Source organism: Bubalus bubalis, chromosome 8 (assembly GCF_019923935.1).
Source record: "Bubalus bubalis isolate 160015118507 breed Murrah chromosome 8, NDDB_SH_1, whole genome shotgun sequence".
Classification (NCBI taxonomy): domain Eukaryota; kingdom Metazoa; phylum Chordata; class Mammalia; order Artiodactyla; family Bovidae; genus Bubalus; species Bubalus bubalis.
This window is the reverse complement of record NC_059164.1, coordinates 92,442,337-92,461,184: the sequence shown is the minus strand read 5'-3', so window position 1 is coordinate 92,461,184 and position 18,848 is coordinate 92,442,337. Positions and strand designations below refer to the sequence as shown.

The window sequence follows — 18,848 nt, the reverse complement described above, 5'->3', positions numbered from 1 at the left end:
CATCTATTGGACCGACCCTGACAGTGAGTGCCCCTCAAGTTCTTAAGTTCTGCCTCACTCTTAAGGAAGCTCTTATCCTGAACCAGGGTCATCCTGTTGCTGTGTCAGTTGACACTTACATGATCACGCTTCCTTAAATTATAGATTTGATTGAAGTTTGTAAAGGTAAATATGTTAACAGAATTTTTTTAGTGATTTTTCTGCATTTACTATACCCTGAGTACAACAGTATGTGTTACATTTAGACTGTGTTCAGTTCTGGTCAAGTGTCTTCTTCAGTGCAATACATCATGGGTCCTATACAATGTGGTTTAATTCCCCTTTGCTATTGGAGGATATGCCCATGACTTCTGGGCTTCCCTGGTGGTTCAGATGGTAAGGAATCTACCTGCAGTGCTGGAGACCTGGGTTCAATCCCTGAGTTGGGAAGATCCCCTGGAGAAGGGAGTGGCTACCCACTCCAGTGTTCTTGCCTGGAGAGTCCTATGGGCTGAGGATCCTGGCGGGCTACAGTCTATGGGGTCACAGTCAAATAGGACGAGCGACTAACACTTTCAGTCATGACTTTTATATTACTCTTATTCCAGTAGCATAGGGTAGCATCTTATATAGGAGGTATGTTCAAAAGTCTGTACATGTGACAAAAAACCTACAAATTTGAGGTCACTAAACTCCAGCCAGTGGGCTTGTCACTTGTTTTTGTAAATAAAGTTTTACTTAATAGTCATGCTTAATCATTTAAGTATTGTTTATTGGCCATTTTTGTGCTTCAGTGGCAAAGTTAAGTGATCAAAAGATTATACAGCCAGCAGAGCCTAAAACCCTTTGCTATCTGGCCCAGCCTATAACTTATTCATTAAGTACAGCATACAATTTTGAGTATACAACACTAAACAGATTCATAGCTTCCATCTCGTATTCTTTTCTCGTGCCATATGCTGATAAGAGCCAATTACTGGACCCTTCCACCCCACCAAGATCAAAGAATTGAATTTATGTAATAAGATCAAAACATGTGTGTTATCATGGCTTTTTTTTTTTTTTTGGCCTCACTTCTTGACTTGCAAGATCTTAGTTCCCCGACCAGGTATTGGACTCCAGGCCCCAACAATGAACACACTGAGTCCTAACCACTGGATGACCAGGGAATTCCCCTGTGATGGCATTTTGAATAGATGAATGTATGGTGGCCTAATTTTTGGAGGATAGAAGGGTAAAAATTCTAAACAAATAATTTAAATACTTATATTGTATTAAAATTTTTATTCTCTAGAGGTCTAGATAATCTTGATTAGAAACACTGTTCTTTACCCAAAAGATTAAATAAAAGAGTTTATAAACCAATTTAAACAATGCCTTCTGTCTCCTCTAAACTGAGGGGCATTTGATACTTTGTTCCTACTGTGATTGTTTTTTTTAAAGAATCATCTTTAATGCATATAAGAGCAACCTGTTGGTTAGAAAGTTTAGGTATACTTTATTAGGGCATATATATTTGCATTTATATATGCAAATATAACAGAAACCTCGGATAATAACTTATGAATAGTTCCAGTCTGTAGTATTATACAACTCTCCTACAGCATTGTTTTGAAAAGGTGAAAGGTTGAAGGCTTGAAAGAACTCTCAATAGAGTACTTGAAAATTATTGAGCCCTATGGTTTAGAAAATGTTTCCAACAAGCTTTATTACGTTGTCTTAAAGAGAAGAGACCAATCTATCTCAGAATTTCTTCCCTCAGACAGCTACCTAAGCTGACGCTCTTTGAGAGATGAATAATGGAACTAATTGGTTTTTCCCTTGGCAGATGGTAAATGTTTACCAGGTACATCAGCATTCCTGTTTCCTGTACCTTGGTAGTATCCTTGTGGATGAATATGGCATGGAAGAGGGCTGTCGGCAGGGACTACTAGACATGCTCCAGGTATGTTCTCTTGGAGGGTCTGAAGGCCTAGCAGTGTGTTCTTCACCATGTCTTTAATTCTGTTGCTTTTAGTTTGCTTTTCAAGCATAATGATTTCCTAATATGGAGGTAGATCTTCCTAGTTATTCTGTGCACAGCCTGCTTGGAAGAATGAGAGAGAGATTGACCACACAAATGTGCTGGTCATTACAGTTATTGCTGTCTAATTTATGTTCTCCAGAGATAGGATTTTTTGGGAAGGTGGACAAGTGGATTTAAAATAAAGGGATCTCTTAACTCAAGCATGATTGTATTTTTAATTTCTTGCCTGAACAGCCAGTGAACTAGTTTACTTAGCAGGGATGGTCTCACCTTAGGGTAAATAGCAGGCATTGGAAAAGGCTTCTCATATACTGTTTTTACCCTCTCCTAGTCAAAGAGGGGAAAATATATTAGGGAGTTAAATCATGGTGCTCCTTTTCCCAAGATGTCTTTCCCTTTAAAATTGCCATTTCATAATTATTATTATTAAAATGTCAGCTACTCCCTTAGTTGACAGATCATATCTAGTACATAAGCACAGTTGTCACTTTCCGAAACTTCTAAAACTTTGAGATGACGTCTATCCAATTTCCTCAATAGAAGTCTGTACCCTAAACCCTTTCTGAAATGTAGACCTCATATGTGAAGACTGTTTATGTCAACTGAGAAGGATTTTTGTCTTCCCTTTCTTGATCTGAATCTCATCACAGTCTTTTTCTTATCTGTGCTTTACCTCTTTGTTCTCTGTGTATGTTGTGATATTTAGCAAGTCTGTATCCCATGGCATTTATTTACAAGCATTTGTTTTAAAATCATTTCTGTTTTAGGCACTGTGCATCCCCACCTTTCAGCTCTTAGAACAGCAGAATGGACTCCAGAATCACCCTGACACAGTGGATGACCTATTCAGGCTAGCCACAAGGTCAGTCCTTCTGAAAAGCAACCTTTTCTTTTATTGATCATCCTCATCATTGCTTGGTCTTGTCACCTAACACTTACCTGTTTCCTTCTCTGTAAAATGAGGTAAGAGAAGTAGGTAGAGTAATTATTCATAATCCAAAGTTAAATCGTGAACCAGAGTATTCCCATAAATGAAGAAGAGTTGGATAAGCACAAGGGGAAATAACTGAGCTCCTTTCATAAAGGAGGGAACACACCCAAGACAATAAAAATGAGTTTTGCAAGAAACATTTGACTAGACAGTCTCTAGAATCCTGTGTGGTTTTAATGTTTTGTGCTACTATGATGTCATGCTTTACTTCAGCTTTTTCCTTGAGAAGCTTAGCATCCTTAAAATAGAATCATATCTCAGAATACAATTTTTTTAGACTTTTAAGGTACTTTAAAAATTATCTGGTACTGTACTTCCCATTTCTGCTCCTAGCCTGCCGCCCTATTTGTTGCTTGTTTGTATTCATTCTTAGTCCCTAGCTCAGGAATTTGATCCAAATCAGTTGGTAATGAACACTTTTTTTGGTTAGTTTTTGGACAAGTTAGAAAACCCTTTTTATTTATTTATTAATTTTTTGAGTTGGTATGAGAAAACTTGGGTGAGCCGTCAACCTGTTTTCCTGGTGTGTTTCTTGAAAAATTAATCTCAAGAGATTCTCTTTGTACAAATGATTGCCTGGTAAAATAAATTTGGAATGTTATTTTACTTTTTCTTGGAGATTTTCTATGAACATTAGAGGATCTGAGAAAATTGGGAAGTATAGATTTCCCATATACCCTTAGCTTCCCCCTTCCTTCCCTCACAGCCTACCTTGCTATCAACATCCCCCACCAGAGTGGCCCATTTATTAAAATTAATGAACTTCCATTGCCACATCAATTTTAAAGTACTTACTTTACATTAGGATTCTGTCTTGGTGGTGGTATTCCAAGCGTCTTGTTTAGTCTCTAAGTCGTGTCTGACTCTTTGCGACCCCGTGGACCATAGCCCACCAGGCTCCTCTGTCCGTGGGATTTTCCAGGCAAGAATACTGGAGTGGGTTGCCATTCCCTTCTCCAGGGGATCTTTCCAACCCAGGGATCAAATCTGTGTCTCCTACATTGCAGGCCAATTCTTTACCGTTGAGCCACCAGGGAAGCCAAGGTCTTTCTATGGGTTTGGACAAGTGTATGACATATACCTGTCATTACAGTAGCATAGAGAAGAGTTTTAGTACTGTCAGTATCCCTATGTTTTACCTATTCATGTTCCTGCCCTCCACTACATCAATCACTAATAACCATTGATCTTTTTACTATCTCCCTAGTTTTGCCTTTTACCCTGGCTACATTTGTATAGCCTAATTTTGTAATTTTTACCTTGCCTATCTTTCCATACCAGGTTTATTCAGCGTAGCCCTGTTACTTTGCTGAGGAGCCAAGTTGTCATCCCTATCTTACAGTGGGCCATTGCCTCTACTACCCTGGACCACCGGGATGCCAATTGTAGTGTCATGAGGTTCCTACGAGACCTCATCCATACAGGGGTAGCCAATGATGTAAGTACAGACAATGTATTAAATAGTTTTTCTACTTGTATCTCATGATCACCTCATATATCATTCCTTAGGGAAAAAGAAACATCTCATTTGATCTGTGTTGGTAGGTGTGTTCCATAGTGGATCATTCACTAACCAAAATATCAATTAGTAGATTTAAGACAACCTATACTACGTGTTGTAAGCTGTATAAACTAGTCTAAACTGTCTCTGCTTCCAAGCCATTTGGTGTCTAATTGAAGAGAGAAATAGAGTTGTAAAGAACTAAACAACAGCAGCAAGGCAATATTTGATTGTCAGATAAGTGATAAAAGTTGTGACTGCTGAGATCAGAGGAGGGAAAACTCTTTGGAAAGAAGTAGGTTGGGATAACTTTCTGGACTAGGAGGGACCACAGTGGAGCCATTTGGATGGATTGGAGGAAAATCTAAATGGGTATATAAATCATAATCAGAGAAAGGACTAAGTTTGTTAGTAGATTCTTCAGAGACCTTTTTGGCTGGAGGTAAAGTGGTTCACAGAATTTTCAAACGTAGATTTGACTAGATGTAGAGTAGAATTGAAAGTAAGGAAGAACAGTGAAGAAGTAAGTATGTGATAGACTAATTGAAGAGTTTTGACAGTAAAAAAAGAGGGGGAAAGAAGACAAATAACTAGAAGTGAAAGGCACTTTTAAAGGTTTTTTCCAACATATTAGAAATACGTATATTCAAAGACTAAAAGGAATAAAATAAGTAAGATTTTTTTTTTAATTTATTATTTTTGTGGCCACACAACAGCATGTGGGATCTTAGTTCCTTGACCAAGGATCAAACCCAAACCTCCAGCAATGGAAGTGCAGGATCTTAACCATGGATCCCCAGGGAAGTTCCTAAGTAAGATTTTTTTGATAGAGAAGATTAGATATTTTATAGAAGTCTTCTTTTTTCAGTTGCTTTTTAAAAAAGAAAATAGGAATACTTTATTTTTTACCAGAATAAAAGGCTAAAAGGATCACTACCCTTAATCTCTAACCATTGTTTCTCTTCTGTGTTCTATTCATGAAAAACCTTAGAGTTAAGATTAATCTCAACTGAAGCCCTTACCCGTTTCCTTGAAACTAAATTCTTAATATTTTCTTCCTTGTGACAGACAGTGCACCTTGTGAGTCTAGCTATTATATATACTTTCTTTTCTGAGCAAGGAAATTACTAAAGGGGAAAGAGCACTTGCTCTTCAGAAAGTTGAAATTAGCACTTTCCTATTGTTCCTGTTTTCTTACAGCATGAAGAAGACTTTGAAGTACGGAAAGAACTAATTGGACAGGTGATGAACCAGCTTGGACAGCAGCTTGTAAGCCAGCTGCTTCACACGTGCTGCTTCTGCCTCCCCCCATATACCCTACCCGATGTGGCTGAAGTGCTCTGGGAGATCATGCAGGTTGACAGACCGGTAAGATTGTTTTCATAAGGAACCCACTTCCAGTCCTGGACAGTTTCTTGAGAGGCTGACTCTAACTTTGAAACTAGTCCTATTGTATGCTCTTGGAACATAATTTAGGCACATTGCTAAGTTTAATTGTTAAATAAAGGAGCCAATAGAAGGATTCTAGAGAATATGTTTGTGTCACCGTAAGAATCTAATACAGTAGTATTTTTGTTTTTCAAAAAAGTACTCTTTGAGCCCTTGCAGAGTGACAAGTTTATTCCAAACATCATTGATAAGAGAAATAAAATTTCTGTACTCTTACTTTTTAATAAATATATTTGGTTTCCAGGTAACAAAAACCTTATTATATACATTTAACTTTACAAAAAATGTTGAATTTGTAAGCCTTTGTTATCTCTTATCTTTCTGATCATGACCTTTCTAACAGGCTAAGATGATATGTCTTTATAGTTTTAATTTGCATTCCCATTATGATTGGTGACACTGAGCATTTTTTGTGTATCTGTTGGCCTTTCATGTATCTTTTTTCAAGAAACGTTTGTTGAGGTCCTTTGCCCATTTTTTAACTGGGTTATTTGGTTTTTTGCTAGACTTCTGTGGGTTGGTTCTTTATGTATTTTAGATACTAACCTCTTACCAGGTATATGGTTCACAAATATATATTTTTTCCCCTTCCTTAGGTTTTCTTTTTACTTTGTTGATGGTTTCTGTGCAGAAGCTCTCAAGTTTGATGTAGTTTCCTGTGTTTATTTTGCCGCTTGTGCTTTAGGTGTCGTTGCCAAAAGATCATTACCAAGACCTATGTCACAGTACTTTAGGCTTTTGTATTCTTCAAGGAGTTTCATGATTTCAGGTCTGTGTTTAGTCTTCAACCTGTTTTGAGTTACTTTTTGTGAGTGGTGAAAAGTAAGAGTCTAGTTTCTTTGTTTTACATGAAAATATTCAACTATCCCAGCATTGTTTGTTGAGAAAGCTATCTTTCCTACTTTGGATATTCTCATCTCCTTTGTCCTATATTCGTTGACAGTATACAATTTAGTTTCTTAGTGTTTTTTTTCGGGAGATACTGTGGTTAACTTATGGGTCATTTTGGATGCCAGAATGTTGTCAATTAAGAGTTCGTTCTTCCTGTTTGCCTCTGCTTGTTTCTGTCTGAGTGGTGTGTTGTCTTCCTTGGAGGCAACACTTGGAGCATTCTGTGGTACTTTAAACATTTATAGTGGAATATTACTTTTGGTCTAGTCTGTGGTGATCATGTGCTTAGTCGTCTGTGTCCGACTCTTTGTGACCCCATGGACTGTAGTCCACAGGCGCATGTGTCCATGGGATTTTCCAGGCAAGAATACTGGAGTGGGTTGCCATTTCCTTCTCCAGGGGGTCTTCCTGACCTAAGAGCTCGAACCTACATCTCTTGTGTCTCCTGGATTGGCAGGCAGATTGTTTTCCACTGTGCTACCTAGGAAACCCCATTGTGATCATAAATTAACATAGTGGAAAAACACATAATGTAAAAAATTTAGGTATAAAAAAGTTCTTTTACAGCTAAAAACTGTGACCAAAGCATACATCCTACTTAAAGACATGAAGAAAAATTAGAGCCAAAAAAGAAAACAAAAAGAGCAACAAGATAGAATTTTCTTAACCCAAAGACTAGGCAGTTATCACAAAGGAACTGACTGGATGTGACTTCTACTGAGAGAAATGACCTTAAAATCCTTAAGATTCTGGATTCATATTTGTATATACACTTTTTTAAATGTTTACTTGTTTTACTTTTTGACCCTGCTCTTTCTAGTACCTGAACTTTTGCTTTGGGTTGCCCTTGATCTCTAAGCTCAAAAGATTTTTGGCAGCAGTCTGATTTTTAAAATATTGCATAAGTTTAATGATAGAAACAATAATAACTTCATCCAGAAGAGACTTTACTTCCAAGGTAGAGGGCTTCATCTGAACTGATGTCTGCTGCCCCCTTGAAGGGAGCCTGGGCATGCCTTTATAGACTGTTCCAACCTTCAGTAGGTTGGAAGGCCAAAAACAGTACTTCTGTTAACTCCTTTATTTACTTCCAAGTGGAGCACTAATGCTACGAAGGAAAACTTGTGGGTTTTTGTTATTACCTGTAGGGTCTCAATTGAGTAAGCCCTGCCTCCTTTTAAAATGCTTATCCCTCTTCTCTGTACAGACTTTTTGTCGGTGGTTAGAGAATTCTTTGAAAGGTTTGCCAAAGGAGACAACAGGGGGAGCCGTCACAGTGACACACAAACAACTTACAGATTTCCACAAACAAGTCACCAGGTGAGTGATCAACAGCAGCTGGCGTATGTGGAAAGAATGTCTTTGTTTCTTATATCATCTTAGTTACAAATATACCCAGTAATATTTTTGTGTGTATACCTTTATAAATTAAAATTTTGTGTCTTCTTAACTCTTGAATTGCACAAATTGGTGTTGGAAACCAATCTGTGGGGAAATACCACCATATGTGCCTGTTTTATTGTTCATATGTATCAAATATATCCTAATAGGTTAAGTGGAAGCATTGTGTCTTCCAGCAGAACAACAGTGCCTTGAACAGCTCACTCAGTTCAGTTCAGTTCAGTTCAGTCGCTCAGTCCTGTCTGACTCTTTGCGACCCCATGAATCGCAGCACGCCAGGCCTCCCTGTCTATCACCAACTCCCGGAGTTCACTCAGACTCATGTCCATCGAGTCAGTGATGCCATCCAGCCATCTCATCCTCTGTCATCCCATTCTCCTCCTGCCCCCAATCCCTCCCAGCATCAGAGTCTTTTCCAATGAGTCAACTCTTCGCATGAGGTGGCCAAAGTACTGGAGTATCAGCTTTAGCATCATTCCTTCCAAAGAAATCCCAGGGCTGATCTCCTTCAGAATGGACTGGTTGGATTTCCTTGCAGTCCAAGGGACTCTCAAGAGTCTTCTCCAACACCACAGTTCAAAAACATCAATTCTTTGGCCCTCAGCTTTCTTCACAGTCCAACTCTCACATCCATACATGACCACTGGAAAAACCATAGCCTTGACTAGACGGACCTTTCTTGGCAAAGTAAGGTCTCTGCTTTTCAATATGCTGTCTAGGTCCAATATGCTATCTAGTGAACAGCTCACTATCCTTCAGGAAATCTGTATCTTTTAAAGTCCTTCCCAGCCCTTATCCATATTCAGGGGTCAAGAATGCAGGTGTCTGACTAGGTGAAGCAGTGGTTGTAAAATATTATGGAGCGATGTAGACTGATTGGGAAATTTTTGCCATGCCTAATTTAGAAGATAGGCAAATTCTAATTGAATGCAGGCCAAACGAAACCTCTCTCTGGGACACATTAGTCCCATGAGCCACTTGCTTACAACCTAGTTAAAATGTTAAGTATACATGTACGGGTTTGTTGGTTTGGTTTTTTTTTCTTACTGTAAACATAATAAACATTTTAAATATAGCTACATAGTCTTCCTAATTACAGTTTTGTAGCTGTAAGACATTGATTGATTTCCTTACAGTGCCTCTATTAATTTTCTTTTTTTTAGTATTATGAGTAATATTGAATATCTAGCCTTTAACTTCTTTTGACTCTTTTCCTTAAGAAATAATCACTGACTCAAAATTATGTGACTTTTATGGTTCTTGATAGTATTAACAACAGCAACTTAAACTGGATTTTGTAACTGTGTGTTAACCTTGCTCTGATATTTCTTTTTCTGTCTAGTCTTTAGAATTTTGACTAAATTTTAGGCAGTGGCTTATATTCATACAGTTGTGCAATGATTTTAGGTCCAAAAGTGAGTTATTGCAGTAATGTTTGTAATAGTGGAAAAGAAGAAGGAAAAAAATACATGTGATGATACAGAAAATATATATAAGATATAAAGGGAGAAAAAACTATCGTATAACCCAATTTGCACTTAAGATTTTTTTGATTTAAAATTTTGATAAAATACAAACAAAATTTACTGTCTTAACTATTTTTTAAAACCATTTTTAAGTGTATTATTCAGTAGTATTACTACATTCACACTGTTGTGGAATTAACCCCAGATTTCTTTTATCTTGCAAAACTGAAAGTATATTTATTAAACAACTCCCCTTTCTCCCCCTTCCTCTAGCCCCTAATAATCATTGGTCTACTGTCTAAGTTTCAGTTCAGTTCCGTCGCTCAGTCGTGTCGACTCTTTACTCATAAAATGAAATCATATAGTTTTTGTCCTTTTGCGATTGACTTAGCATAATGTCCTTAAGGTTCATCCAGCATTGTAGCAGGAATCAGAATTTCCTTCCTTTTAAAGGCTGAATAACATTCCATTGTATGTATATGTTGTATCTTCATCCATTCATCCTTTGATGGACATTTGGTTGATTCTGCCTCTTGGCTATTGTGAATGATTCTGCTATAAACGTGAGTGTATAAATATTACTTCAAGACCCCACTTTCAGTTCTTCTGGACGTATACCCAGAAGTGGAATTGCTGAATCATATGGCAATTCTGTGTTTAATTTTTTTTTTTTTTTTCGCATAACTGCCATACTGTTTTCCATAGCAGCTATACTATTTTGCATTCCCATCAATGGTACACAGGTTCTAATTTCTCCATATCTGTTTTTATTTTTATTGCCTGTGCTTTTGGTGTTACATTCAAGAAATCATTACCAAATATAATGTCATGAAGCTTTTCCCCAATATTTTCTTCTGAGAGTTTTATAGTTTTGGGATTTACACTTAGGTCTTTGATTCATTTTGAGATAATTTCTGTATGTGATGTATGTTAAGGGTCTGACTTCATTCTTTTGCAGTTTTCCCTGCACTGTCCATTTTTCATTGAATGGTCTTGGTACCCTTATTGAAAGTCATTTATATGTAAGGGATTTATTTCTGGACTCTATTCTATCCCAGTGGTTGTCTTTATTTCAGTCCCATACTGTTTTGATTATTATAGCTTTGTAATAAGTTTTGAAATTGGGAAATTGAGACCTCCAACTTTGTTTGTTTGTTTGTTTCAAGAGGTTTTTGGCTATTTGGAGTCCCTTGAGATTTCATATGATTTCTTTTTTGGACTCTAATCCTAGGTTTATTCAACATAATCCTTTTATTCTACACAACAAAGTAGTACAAACACAACATCATCTAAAATACTACAAAGTTACAAAACTCAAAACAGAAAATTTATAGTACTAAGTCGACAATAAAGGCCAAAGAAGCAGTGTACACATTGCTGAGGTAAGCTGCCTGGCCACCATGAATACCAGCACAGCAGGGGGAACTGTGTTCATATGAATTTTAGGATAGGTTTTTCTATTTCCACAAAAAAATGTCATTGGGATTTTTGACTGGGATTGCATCGTATCTGTTGATCACTTCATTATAGCATTGACACCTTAACAATATTGGGTTTTCTAATCTGTGAACATAAGATGTCTTTCCATTTATTGGTGTCTTTAATTTCTTTCAGTCACATTTTATAATTTATTTTACTCTTTTTCATGCTGTTGTAAATGAACCAATTTGTACTTTTAAAAGCTGTTCTATTATACACACACACACACACACACACACGCAGGCTACTTTATTACAAATAATAAGTAGTAAATTTATGGAAAGATGTACATAAGATTTTCCTAACCTGTGCTATTTGTTGTTTTTTTTTTTCATGAGCATAGTATATATACTTTTACAATTAAAACCAGACCTAGGTTTTTAAAAGGAGATAAAACTAAATGTTAATCTTTTTTTATGAGAATTGATTTCTTGTTACTCTCAAAAATAGTTTACTTTCTCATTCCCCAGAGTCTCCAATAATTTTTTTAATGTTAAAATCCCTAATCTTTGAGTATTACTTTTTGTAGTTTACAAAGTGGCCTAACTTCATGTCCCAGAAATAACTGACTTTGGGCCACAGATCAAGTGACATGCATGACTTAAAAATAGCATGTGACTGCCTTCATGACATATTTTGCCAAAGGAGGAGATCTCCTCTCTAGTAGATAGTCATATACTAATTGGGATAACCTTAAAAAACTCTCTCTTTTTGTTTTTTTTTAAACTATGAATCTTCCCAGTAGAAGTAGTATTCTACCTACAAGGTGTCTCAGGGGAAAGTATAACAGTTGTTTCTCTCTGCTTCTGTTTTTCTCTGTTTTATCCAGTGCTGTTCTTTAGAAGGACAGGATCGTATTGGCCCTAGATTAGAGTGAATGAGAGCATGGGGAGAACCTTCAAAGGAGGACTGGGCTTAAAGTCAAGGCTGTTGGTTTGACTCTTGCCACTTACTGTTACTTTGCAGGAGATTTTTTATCTGTAAAATAGGGTTAGTGATACCTAGCTTATAGGGTTATGGTGAAATACCAAGTAGAAATTTAAAGATGATCTGGCATGTAGTAGGTGATCAGTGAATGTTAGTTCTCTTCTTGGAAAAGAGCCTGCCAGACTGTCATTATGTACTTGCAAAACTAGCTAGAGCATGTCTCCCTCAGCTCTAAGGCAGCCACCCACACATGGAATAAGTCTCTACCAAGTTCACATTTCCTCATCCAGACTAATACATGATAGATAGAAATACAGCATAAGTCTGAAATAGAAGTCATGGACATTCCATAATGTAAGGAAAATCTTGAGGCTAGGAAAATGAACCCAAATAATGCATTGCTTTGAACAAAAATATCTGTGATCTTTGTCCTGTAATACAGGAAAATAAGATACATTATCAACCTGGCCTGCTTGATTTCTTACTGCTAAGCAAGTTTTACAGCTCCTTCTTTAGCAGGCTGTGACATATGGTGGGAAATGAACAGAAATAAGAGGTAATGTTGAGGTTCTAGAGAAAGGATTTGAAATTGCTCACCTCCTCTTAGTAATTCTCTTTCTCTAGTGCGTATATTGCCCTTGAACCTTCTGTTCCACACATGACTCAGTCTCCCTTTTGGTTTTAAGGTCCTGTTACTCCTGCCTCAACATGCTGCTTTGTTTGCCATCCTAGCAGGGAGGGTAAACTGGTTCAGTTTCATTTCAGCAAGTCCAAGCCTGTTTCTCATATGTACTGGTAATTAATTCCCTGGCATTTTTAGTTGGCCAACTTGAAGAAAACTGGAGTTTCTTCATTCTAAAATATCATTCTTGCTTTCCAGATACTACTAAGCATGTCCAGAAGAATTTTTGCTGTCATTTCCCATTTCTCTTGTCTTGGTACTTACTCTGTGAGTGTCACTTGCATGAGGATCTCAAGGTCAGAAGATAGGAATACGAAGCCCTGACACTAGAATAGGCCTGTATGGGGGTGTCTTCTTTCTGAATGAAGTCAGTAGTTAGAGCTTGATTACTTTCCATATGCACATCGGATGAAAAGAGCTACATTTCTCAGCACACTACTGGGATTATGGGGCTTGAAGAATAGTGACCATGAAATTACTCAAAGGTACAATGAAAGTCTCCTGGGCATGTATCTGGATAAAACTATAATTTGAAAAGATACATGCACCCCAGTGTTCATAGCAACACTATTTACAGTAGCCAGGTCACAGAAGCAACCTCTAACTGTCTGTCAACGGATGAGTGGATGAAGACGTGGTGTATATACACAATGAAGTTCTACTCAGCCATTAAAAGGAATGAAATAATGCCGTTTGCAGCAACATGGAAGGAGCTAGAGATTGTCATACTGAGTAAAGAAAGTCAGAAAGAGAAAGACAAATAACATTATGTGGAATCTAAAATATGACACAAATGAACATATTTACAAAACAACAACAGACAGATAGAGAAAACAAACATATTTACCAAAGGGGAAAGGGTTGAGGGAGGGATAAATTACACCACATTTTCAATCAACTCTACTTTGATTATTTAAAAATAAATAAATAAAGGATAAGGATTAAGATGGTGGGACTAGAAGTCAGAAAATTCTACAAAAATAATGGCAATTTTGAATGAATGACTATAAATAAATAAATAAGTGTAAATTAAAACAATCCCTAAATATTAAATACCAGGAGGACTGAGGCAGAAAACAGAAAATAGTTCTAGTTTTTAAGGAAGTTTTTATTTTATTTATTTATTTTAAATCCATTTCTTTGGACTTAATCACCAAGGACACTTAAGTTAAACATTGACTAAAACTCTTGACAGCAGAGCAGTTCTGACAGGATTGGGGGCAGAAGCTGAGCTGATTCGAGAAACTAACCATACCTCATTTCACCCTGTCTCAGCACAGTTCTCCTGTACTTGTATTTGGGTTTCAGTACTTTTTCTTGTGTCATGAAAGAGGCTAAGAATGGAGTTGTCATTTCTTTTCCATAGTTAACCAGGATCTCTGGCTGAAGAAGGGTAGAATTGAAGAACATGTAAGGCTTTAGGATCGCAAAAGATTTTGAGTCTCTAACATTATCCTGAGCTTCTCTCTTTCCTGTTGTTTTAGTCCCTTATAATAACAGTAGCACACCACACAGTGACTTTTCTAGAGTTACATATCTTCCTCCTTCATGACTTTCAGAAGCATGCGTGATAGGGGTTCACTCACCAAGGCTGCCTACTTAGAGTCAGTGTTGATTTAGAAATAGAGAAATGTTATGCTTTTATTGAAACATGTTAAATTCACAGGGCAAATGGCAGAATTTCCATAAAACTAGAAGATCTTCTTTAATTTCCTTACATTTTTAGGATGGAGGGAGACTAGAAGAAAGTTTCTGTTTAATCAAGTCCTGAAATCTAAATCAAAGTTCTTGGTGATGTTTCAGACCCTATAATAAATAGCTGGGGAATCCAGATGTAGGCACTTAAGGTGATGGCTCTCATTACCTTCTTTTATGCTGGATCACGGTTAGTGATTCCCGCTCTGACGTTTAACCATTACAGGAAGGAGAGAGCTTTCTTCTGACATTGACTCCTAGGCTATAGGCTGTGGTCCTGATGTTTTTCAGCGCCAAAGAGAGTGCCACATAGGGTGAGCATATTATTAATTGAATGTGCTTTGTTTTCCACTATTTTAGCTGAGCCTCATGTTCAGTTACCATATTATGAAGACTGGCAGAAAAGAATGCAGCTGGCATCAACAGGTTTTTTTGGTGACAGTCTTAAGACAAAGGAAGCCTTTTGAAAAAACAGGGTCAAATGAATATTGGGCTATTCATACCACCTAGGCATCTCTGTGCTTGCCTGAAGACCAAGACCAGCTTCCTCCTCCTCCCTTTGTTCATACCTTAACCCTTTCCTCTCTCCTCTCCCTTCTCCTCCCACAGCATGAAATCTTGAGCAGCCTGTTCAGCTAGACTGATTGAGAGTTACTTGCTGAATTGGGCTTTAAAACAAAATGTGCTTTTGGAAAAGAATGAGGAAACAAGGGTACCTAAGTTAGCTCAGTTCATAGAGTTAAAATGATCCACCTTAGGTGAATATGCTTGCTTTTTTACTTTGAGGGTTCTGACTTTTCTTAGATTTATCAAGGACTTTAACCAAGTATTATTGTTATTTGGCCGCACAGCATATGGGATCTTAGTTCCCTGATCAAGGATCGAAACTTTGCACCCCTACAGTGGAAGTGCAAAGTCTTCCACTGTTCTACCAGGGAAGTCCCACAAACAGGTTTTATTGTTATAGCAGCCTATATTTGTCAAATGCTCTTTTGTTACTATTCTGTTATCCTAAGCACTTTACATACAGGCATTGATTTAATCCTCAGAACATTGTGGGGTAGATAATGGATGAGGAAACTGAGGCAGATGCTCAAAGACACAATGAAACCAAGATTTAGACCAAAGCAATTTTTTCTCCAAAGCCCACTCTTTAAGGGCCACATAGCTTATAATTATTCCCATATACAGTAGTTAATATTTACCCCTGAGTTACAGAAAGATCAAAAGTAGGGTCAAGAGCAGAGCTGGGACAGTTCTCAGGGTCCCTCTAAGTTGTGGTTGCCTTTCAGTGTATTATACTTTTCTTATCAGGCAGGGACCAACCTACCTTTCTTTTCTTTTCTAGTGCTGAGGAATGTAAACAAGTTTGCTGGGCCTTGCGAGACTTCACCAGGTTGTTTCGATAGCTCACACTCCTGTACTGTGCCTGTCACCCAGGTGAGTGGTGGCTGTCAGATGTACTTGAGGGTGGGCACAGGTTTTAATGCCCAGGCTGGGACTAGTACTATAGCTGGAGTTGTGGATGCCATTCACCCCCATAAGAAAGTTACTGTTGCAGAATATCTTTTTAAAAAAAGTCCTCCCTTCCTCTTCTTACAGATATTTCCAGAATGGTAAGTATGTGTGGTGACAGATGAGAGTACTTTTCAACCTGGCTGTTTTGGTGAAAACAGTGCTGGCCTTAAAGCCATGATACACGGCACTGCCCTCCTAAAACCGATCTTTCAGATTTGAGGAGCAAAGAGGCTTGTTCTTACCAATTTTTATAATTTTAACACTGAAATGCCAGGTTTTTGACCGAGGCAGGAGGTATAGGAAAGGAGCTGGCCTATTTGTCTAGCCCCTGATCATCACCAGTTTTCTCCATGGACTTTCTGATTCCGAAGTAAAGCAGAGAAGCTTAGCTGAGGGAGGGAAGGACCGAGTGGTGGGATCTGGGTGCCTGTTTCTTGACTGAGAGGAGAAAGGCAGCTCTCCTGTAAGCCCACTCTGTGATGTCTTAAGCCAAATTTATCCTTCTTGGAGGTAATTCTTGATGAATGTGCAGCCCTCTCATTGGTGGTTTTGTGATTAAATGCTTTATGGGTGAAGATGCTGTTCAGCGGTGCCTCCCATACCAGAAATTGTTCTAAACTTTGGTTTTTTAATTAGTAATATCATTTGGAATCCTCAAGTTTTGCAGTGTCTGAATAGCTAATATTGATGCACATAGGGTTATTTGTGCGTAGCTGTGGGTATTCATAGCTAACATTTATGGAGCCCTGATTGCATGTCTGGTACTATCCTGAGTACTTTGTATCATGTACAAAGCGTATTATATACTAACTGTAAGATAGTCCTCACACACTCCTCTGGATTAGTTACTATTATTATTTCCATTTTACAAATGAGGAAATTTGTAAATGAGATTTGAAGATGTTAAGTAATTTGCTTGATGCCACAGTCAGTAATTGATAGACCCACAGTTCACTTTTCTGGTGTCAGAATCTTCACCTTTACCCACTCTACTTAAAGCTTTTACATAGTACCCTTTACATAAAGTCTAGATCAATGGTTTTTAAACCTTTTTTTAGTAGGCAAAGCCTTCTTTCAAAATAAAATCTTGCATGAAACCCCAGTATTTATTTAAGCAGACTTAAATGGAGGTTTCCAGGTTTGGTTTTGGAGTGGGCAGCCTGGATCTGCTGGCTACTCCTTACCCCTACATATTACCCCTGAGCACACTCAGAATTGGAAAACAACGACAGACAGTATTTCATTAAACCAGTAGCTCCTTTAAAATCACAAGGTAAAAAAATCCAACTACTACTTTTCCTTTGTTTTTAAACTGAAGTTCTTACATCAGAGGCCAGAGTGAGGTACTGGAGCATGTATAGAAACTTCTGCCTTGTGGTTGACTTTATGACGTGCTTGCCATCTCCCGGACCACAGTTAATTGACTGTCTTCTTTCTTTTGTCAGGAATGTCTTTTTTAATTAGAAGACAGGAAGAAAACAAAAACCAGACTGTGTCCCACAATCAGAAACCTCCATTGTGGCAGAGGGGCCTTCACCCGCCACCAGGGCATCCCGCCAGACAGGGAGAGACTGCAGCCTTCCAAGGCCACCCTGCGGAGTTCCTGTTTGGGGATGTGAGGGAGAATCAGCTGTTTAGAGAGATGGCTGTGGCCTGTCCGGCGTGGTGGGAGGGGAGCTGGTTTCCTGGTGAACTTGTTTCTAAAAGGAAAAATAATTTTAAGGAAATAAAAAAGGAAAAAAAAAAAAAAGGAAAACTAAACTGAAACTACAATTGAAACATTCTCCTGGTAGCAAATGACACGCACACTTACATACATGCACCCACACACACACGTGCTAGCACGCATGTGTGCACACAGAAAAATACAAGTACAGAACTGTCTGCGAAACAAAAGCATTTACTTAGGGAAGATGGGAATTCAAATGAATTAAACAGCTGCAATTGGAAGGAAAGGGTCAAGATCATCTCTTAAGGTTTTCTTTTGTCCTTTCCTTCTCTCCTCCCCTCTCTTCTTTTCCTTTCCCCTTCCTCTTTTAATGAAAGTGAGTCAAAATTTCTCCTCGTGTCCCAACTCGTGTCTGGTCCCAACTGTTTATTCTCACCTTTAGAGTTGTTCACATAAGAAGTAAGCAAGGCACCTGTTCTGCTTTTTATCATGGTCACATCAATGATATTAGGACCTGCCAGGGCCAAAATTCATGTATACCCCAACTCTGACCCTACTCAATCTCTCTAAGTCCACTTCCAATCTACCTTGGATTGTCATCTTTGGAGAGAAGAGCCAAAATTAGGGTGAGTGGGATACAAATACTTTTTTCTTTTAGTTTTTTTTTCCTTTTTCGTTAATTTTTTACCCATAGACTTGAGAGAGGAAAATAGAAGGTGGGAGAATGGAAAAAAGTGTTTACAGGGCTAACTATATTACTAAAAAATGTGGAAATCATTTGACTTCATGGGGGGTGAGGCAGGAGAGGAAAGCTGAAGCAAGCCCTGATGCTTTCAAGGAACTGTAGCCCTGCACAGGCACTGGACACAAGAACATGTTCTGTCTGGTGGTGTCGCCATCTCAAGAACAAATCAACAGCAACAAAAGAAAGAAAAAGAAAAAACAATAAATTTTTAAAATTTAATCAGTGTTTGTTTTTCCTTCCTTTCACTGCCTCATAAATCTGAGATGTACAGCTGGTGACTGCCTGAGTGAATAGTCTTAGTTGTTCTCTAATAGATGTCTGGGTACGGAGGTTGAAAGCCAGGCCCCGCCCACTGCCCAGACCGTTCATATTTCAGGGGAGTGGCTCGCTCTGCGTCTTTCATTCTTCCAGCTTACCCTAAAACTCCTG

General features: G+C 38.1%; 1 protein-coding gene across 3 annotated transcripts in view; it reads left to right on the top strand.

Annotated features, from left to right (window-relative positions):
• Positions 1-18,638, top strand: part of TNPO3 (transportin 3) — an 80,057-nt gene extending 61,419 nt beyond the window's left edge. For all 3 annotated transcript variants that reach the window (XM_045166453.1, XM_045166454.1, XM_045166455.1), the window contains 7 exons: positions 1,808-1,924; positions 2,773-2,867; positions 4,278-4,434; positions 5,698-5,865; positions 8,045-8,157; positions 15,836-15,927; positions 17,451-18,638. In XM_045166453.1, the coding sequence (XP_045022388.1) occupies positions 1,808-1,924; positions 2,773-2,867; positions 4,278-4,434; positions 5,698-5,865; positions 8,045-8,157; positions 15,836-15,896 (711 nt within the window). In that variant the 3' untranslated portion in view covers positions 15,897-15,927; positions 17,451-18,638. The remainder of the gene's footprint in view (positions 1-1,807; positions 1,925-2,772; positions 2,868-4,277; positions 4,435-5,697; positions 5,866-8,044; positions 8,158-15,835; positions 15,928-17,450) is intronic.
• The last annotated feature ends 210 nt before the right edge of the window (positions 18,639-18,848 follow it).